Below are 7,029 nucleotides of genomic sequence, written 5' to 3' on the forward strand. Positions count from 1 at the left end.
GGATTATGTTTGTCGAACAGTAACCAAGAAACATGTTGTGTTATGGATTGTATTATGATGGTCTCGATGGTTGTGTTGATCGGAACAAGAACATGAAGCAAAACAGTAACAGTTACAGTTTGGTGATGGTTATAGGGTGATGACTTGGTTGTTTGTCTTTGGTGGTGTCGATTATCAACGAGATGAAAGAGACAAAGCAAATGGTGATGGAGTTTGAAAGTATATAGATAGTGGTTCTCAGTTATGTTGAAGATGGGTGTGAGTTGTGGATGGCAATGGTCGTCGATGAAGAGGTTTGTAGGCAGATTACAATCGACAGCTTAAATCAATCATAAAGAAGGTTAGAAGGAAGAAAGAGACGTGAAACAGATAAAGAGAAAGAAATCAATTAATCTCTAACAGAATTTGTTTTGTTCCTGTGATGGAAATTTGATTTGTATGGTTTTTTGTTGCTTAGTATGACTTAATTGAAATCGTTAGTACCAATTTGTATGTAGGAAATACTTTATGACACAGCTTGATAGGGATTGAAAACAGACTACGAAATTCTATGTATTTATTTATGTATATACAGTATTTATATATATGCATACCTGTATATGTATTTATGTATGTATTAGTATAAATATATCTTATTCTTATATTTTGCTAATTAATAATTGTAAATATATTAATACAATTCATAATACTAATAATAATATTGTTAGTGTTATTGACAAAGTGACTAGTAATACTAAATAATAATATGATAAATATAAAAAATGATAATTTTAATAAATTTAATTACTAATTAAAGTGTATATTTATTTATGTAAAGTATTATACATTCTCTTATATTTATATTTATATATATACATATTTAATTACAAAATTGTTCGTGAATCGTCGGTAATGGTCGAAAGGTAATTACATTCATAAAAATAGTTCAAAATCTTTGAGACTCAACCTAACAGACTTTGCTTATCGTGTCAAAGATATTAAATCGTATCGAGAGTTTGGTTTAAAATTAGTCGAAATTTTTCGGGTCACTACAAAAAATCCCTCCAATCCGGATTCAAGATCGAAATTGTGGCAAGCTATCGAATGGGTCTGTGGATATTCAATTTGGTATAATCGAAATCAAGTTGTGTTCCGACTGAAGAAAGGAAACGGACCGATGATTTTAAATGAGATTCAAGTTAAATCGTTTGAATTGATTTCATGTCGCTCGAAGAATCTAAAGCTTGATTGGAACCAATGGCTATTGAACCCGAGTTCCTTTGACGATCATGGATAACAACGGATAAGCTCATATTCGAATTTTTCGATTTGTTTTTTCTTTTGTCCCTCAGATTGTATTCCTGTATGTTTTTTAGTCTTCTGTTTATGTTCATTGGTATGCCATCGCATACCCTCATGTAATCTTTATTTTTATTTTTATTAATATTGCTTTGCCTTTCAAAAAAAAAAAAAAAATAATCTCATATTTATTTTATTTTCGTAATAATTTACGTTTTCATGTAACAAATAGTTAAACCCTTGTGGCCTTCTATGTTTGTTTGACTCATTCTAAAAGGAGTGGTCCTTGTATAATAAGTCTCCGTGCTTCTTTATCAAATCAATCTTTTGTATAATCCCACACACACACACACACACACAATAACCAAAACAAACAAACAAACACTCCTCATATCTTCTTCTCCTTCTTACGCTGCTGGTTTACATCAACCAAGTTTAGAAGAACAAGCTCCTCGATCGTAATTCAATATTTGTTATAAATTGAGTTATGCTCATATAATAATTGCCATGGAATCAAAGGAAGTAATCGCACCATTCGTGATGAAAACTTATCAAATGGTCAATGATTCGTCTTTAGATAGTCTTATTCGATGGGGCACATCAAACAACACCTTCATCGTAGTCGACTCTCTTGATTTCTCACAACGCCTCTTACCCGCTTTCTTCAAACACAATAACTTTTCGAGTTTCATTCGTCAACTCAACACTTACGTAAGCATACTATAAACATAATTGACACTGTTCTTAATAAGTGTATATATATGTAACACGTTTTTTATTATGTTTTGTTTGTGAATTATAGGGATTTAGAAAGGTGGATCCGGATCGATGGGAGTTTGCGAACGAGTGGTTTTTAAGAGGACAAGTGCATTTATTAAAAAATATAGGAAGGAAGAAACAAAGTAATTGTAAAGGAAAGTATTCACAAAATAGGCAATTAGACGATGAAGATGAAGATGAAGAAGAAATGTTAATAGAGATTGCAAGATTAAAACAAGAACAAAAAGAACTAGAACAAGAGCTTGTGACCATGAATAAAAGACTCGAAGCAACTGAAAAAAGACCCGAGCAAATGATGGCGTTATTGTGTAAAGTAGCCGAAGATCCGGATATTTTATCACGTATGATGCTTGAAAAAAATCGACGGTCAAAAAGACTGGTAGATAAAAAGAGACAACGGGGGTTGAACATGGTTACTCAACCCCTGTTGTCTCAGCCGTCCTCTAGTATTGGATTATTGAATAATCCAATAAAAATTGAGAACGGCGACCATAACCAAACGTTATGGAGGCCTCAACCTTCTCAACCTTCCTCCGTTTGGCTATGGAATAAAGACGGTTGTGATGATGATGGTTGTTTTTCATCAGAATCGAAGCATGTGAGCGGAATTAGCAAGTACAACGTAGGTGGCAGTGACAGTGGTGGTGGGGGTATGATTTATTTTGGAAATGGTTTACATGAACCGGAAGTTATACCGGCGCCGGCATATCCATTTTCCTTACTAGGCGGAGGATTTTCATTGTAGTTAAATTTGTGTTTAATTCAGCAATCAGTAATAGTAATATGGATTTATTATTATTATTATATATATATATATATATACTAGTACTTTCTAACTATATTCTATTTTACTACCAGGCAGCTGAAAATAGCTAAATATTTTGTTATTGTTCTATAAGATAGTATGTTGGTTTTGTGAAACAAATAATTTAATTGAATTTTATAAATGATACTGAGATTTTATCCAGTATATCTATAATTAAACTTACTAAGTGAAATATAATATGTTATTTTGGAGGAAATGAAATTGCTGAACACAATTTGTATCCTGTATAAAGGGTCACATAATTATGGTCCCCTAATAAATAACATCATTGTCGATATTTTTATCATGAATTGACAAAAAACATTATATGTCACAAACATTTAGGTCTCACATCCGTAGTAGTCCCCATCTGTTGTCAATCGCAAAACGTTGTTAATTGTTTTGACGTATTGTGGTCACATTGTTACCTCCAATAATTTTCAATTAAAGTACTTGTAACGACTTAACACATATTATTGAAAAGAAATTAATTACTAGTAAAACAATAAATTGAGAATACCTTGATATTAATCGACAAAAAACAAAATCACTGTACTAAATTTCTAAATACAATAATTATAAATAAAATATAAAATTAGAAACAAAACAAAATCTATCAATTAAAAAAAAAAAAAATACTCTTTTAATAGGTAAGAAAAATGCCGTCAAATGAATATTTAAAAGCTAAAATTACGTAATTCATCCTTAATGTTTGCCTTAAAATTCATGAGTGGACCTAAAGTATTTTCTTAACGTGGATGATCCGGATGTTTAAAATTGTTGCGCAGTTGGTACTTAACTCTAAAGGACGTTAATTAAATTCAGTCAAGTCACGTCATATGCCAAGCATATATATGAGGGTACTTTCATCATTTCATCATCCTTCATCAACTTTGTCATCATCTCTATAATCTTCATCTTCTATCCTTATTAAATTTATACACCCTAAATCTTAATCTTCAGTAATACATACAAATTATAAATATAAAATTATATCTCTAAATTCTAAACCAACTTAGAATTTACAAATTAATAAAACCTATATAGCTAATTAAAATCAAACCAACAAATTCAAATCACAACAAAATTATAATTTTAAACAAGATAACAATCATAAAAAGATAATGTAAAAACCGTATTCTCAATTATATTGTAGCGAATTCCTTCTTGTAACTGCATAATTCTGCTCCTTGAAAACATCTCACAATTCAATTTAAAATCATCTCCAAAATCACAAGAATTATTTTCATTAATTACACCGATGGCCACACTTTGACTACATGACATAATTGATGGGGCTATACTTTGTTGACGTCGTAAAATTTCAGGATCTAATCGACTACCACTTCTAGTGGAAGTAATCATCATGAACTTCACAAAATCTCACCGGCTCTTGACGATGTTGTGCTATAGATTCTTGACCTCCCATTCCGGATGCACACATATACATTCTTGATTCTTGAGATGTAACTCTCTGATCTTGCAAATAACTATGAATCTAATCGAAATAAAATCAGATTTGGCAAAAAAAAAATATCTAATCTATAACAACCCTCATATTTCCATACCTGAATTGACTAATTTGACTATAGGGTTGTTATCCATACGTAATATATAATTAAATTTGACATTGATCAAATATTTATTTTTAGCCGACACTTTTTGTTAACTAAAGTTTACACTAATTATATAAAATAACTTTAGTTAATATTAATATTAATGCGTATTATATTTAAAACTATATGAAACATAATTATTAATTAAATGATAAGTTATTTTAATCATTATATATATATTTTTAGCTTATAAAAAAATAAAAATAAAAAGAAATAAGATTTTTTTTATAAATTAAATAATGAGCCCATGAATTTTGACTAAATATTTTCAAAAAAAAAAAATTATTAAAAATATTTTTAACATGTTTTTATTATTTTGTCAAAATTGGCACCTTTATTTTATTATTTTTTTTTCTTTTCACCAACCATTTTTTACCTATAAATACATGGCTCCTCATTCATTTTTTCTTGCCAAACACAAAAAATTAAGTTATTCTCTCAAAACCTTGAAGAAAATTTGAGGTACTTTCTATTTTTATTAATTTTTTCAATATTGTCATTTATATTTATATTTATTGTATATTCTTTGTAAAATTCGAAATTAATTATGTTTATATGTTATAATTAGTATTATAAGTGTTATGATGTATAAAAATAATTTTGATAATTTATGGAATATTATTTATAATTAAATACGAATTATGTAGTGTTTAAACGTAAAAACAATGTAAAATTTGTAATAAATACTTTTAACCAAAAATAAAATATATATAATTTTTTTTTGAGTTTTTAAAACTTATATAGATCTGAAAAAAGTATAAAAATAATTACTTGGGTCGAATTGGTATTTATTATATAATTAAACTCTATTATTATGTAATTCGAAGGTAAATTAAGAATAAATATAAAATAATAAAATAATAAAAAATTTAAATATTTTTCTACAGGTTATTAGACTGATAGAAACTTATAAAAATTATAAAAATAATTATTTGGGTTTATTTAGTAATTATGTAGAATTAAAATTATTTTGTGAATACATTAAGGGTAAAAACAAAAATAAATACAAAAATATAATAAAAACGTTTTCTTAAATTTTTCTACTAATCTATATGATTAACTAAGACTATAAAAATTATGTATGTAATTTTTAGATATTTAATTTATTATTTAGACATTTTTTGAATAATGTTCGATTAATAAAACACTGTTATTTTTGAAGTAATTTAGGTATTTATTTAAAGGTAATTATATTTAATATATATAAGACATACTAAGGTATAATAACTAAATATTAAATAAAACTTAGGTTATATTATCACATATATAATTATTAAGTACATTAATAATTCGTTGTGTGTATACACCTAAAGTGAAGGTTAATCAAAGATAATGTATAATTCATGTGAACTTCATCGCTACTCACGGTCGTAAGTGAATGATGTCTAGGTTGCCATTTATGGGTAAGCTTGTGGATCTCGAATGCCATGAGTTAGATTCTGGTCAGGAATCCTGGGCCCCCGGTTACATCTGGTCATTCCTGACTTATTTGATAGCAACGAAGTTTGAGTAGAGTTGTACAACATCTTGCTAAAGATTAACCCGAACTTTCTAAAATTGAAAAATTACTATAAGTGGAAACTTTTCATAAATAGTAACCTTCCGAAAATGGAAATTCTTTAGTGAACCATTACTATCAATATAGTACTATATACTATTGTCTGTTAGGCAATGTCTGATCATACGTTCTATCTCTAGGTTGAGATCTCGGTCACGTCCTTCCGTTCAATTCTTTCGTGTGCTACTAAGGTGAACTTCATAGCCCCACTTTTTACTGTTTCATAACTGTTTTACAACTTTTAGGGTGAGACACATGCTTGCTTTATAACTGTTTTACACTTAGACACAAGTACTAAATTGTTAACTATGCTGTCATGCTTTGATTCATGCTAAATCCCTACCGTAATATCGTCAATTGCTACGTTTAAATGCAAACTTAATTATTGTGAGTAGGCCTATTGAGAGTAACGTCTTGAAACAACCCAACCCGTACTCCGTACGCTATAATTTTTTTTTTATTATAATATACACATTTATGCGCCAATTAAATATGTAGACCAACTCACAAGTTTCATTAAACCGTACAACCATTACCAATGTTTACAAAAGGCACAATGGCCGTTAATTAAGTTAATACAAGTTTGACCGAATACAATGGTAGTTTATTAACCAAACGACCCGACGAGCATGGTTTGGGACTAAACTACCCAAAAGGTGGCCAACTTCCAAAAGCTCCTACAAGCACATCATCAAGGGCATCTAGTGCCCGACAATCCCCTTCCCTTTATCCTCACCTGCAACTAAAAGATAAACAACGAGAGGGGTAAGCTAACGCTTAGTGAATGCAATAATTATACATGATCATATATAACCTACTTACTTGCATACACTTACACAATACCACATACGAGCTAGCAATTCAACAAACATGCAATCCATCATGCATAAACTACTATCCACGTTCCACATTACGCTAGCAACAATAATAGCATATAGTTCACAATATAGTATGCTAAGTACAATTCGCACAACCATGGTTAACCAAGTATA

At 29.2% G+C, this 7,029-nt stretch overlaps 1 protein-coding gene across 1 annotated transcript; it reads left to right on the forward strand.

Moving 5' to 3' along the window:
* Window positions 1-1,628: 1,628 nt before the first annotated feature.
* Window positions 1,629-2,852, forward strand: LOC139890509 (heat stress transcription factor C-1-like). Its single transcript, XM_071873386.1, has 2 exons — window positions 1,629-1,989; window positions 2,081-2,852. Exons 1-2 carry the CDS (start codon window positions 1,786-1,788, stop codon window positions 2,801-2,803), a joined length of 927 nt encoding a protein of 308 aa, XP_071729487.1. The 5' UTR covers window positions 1,629-1,785; the 3' UTR covers window positions 2,804-2,852.
* The last annotated feature ends 4,177 nt before the right edge of the window (window positions 2,853-7,029 follow it).

Source organism: Rutidosis leptorrhynchoides, chromosome 2 (assembly GCF_046630445.1).
Source record: "Rutidosis leptorrhynchoides isolate AG116_Rl617_1_P2 chromosome 2, CSIRO_AGI_Rlap_v1, whole genome shotgun sequence".
Taxonomy (NCBI): Eukaryota; Viridiplantae; Streptophyta; class Magnoliopsida; order Asterales; family Asteraceae; genus Rutidosis; species Rutidosis leptorrhynchoides.

Bases quoted from the DNA above. Each gene is read 5' to 3' on its own strand.
- LOC139890509 (XM_071873386.1), top strand. From the start codon at position 1,786: ATGGAATCAAAGGAAGTAATCGCACCATTCGTGATGAAAACTTATCAA. The intron at 1,990-2,080 runs GTAAGCATACTA...TGTGAATTATAG, and splicing joins TTCGTCAACTCAACACTTAC to GGATTTAGAAAGGTGGATCC.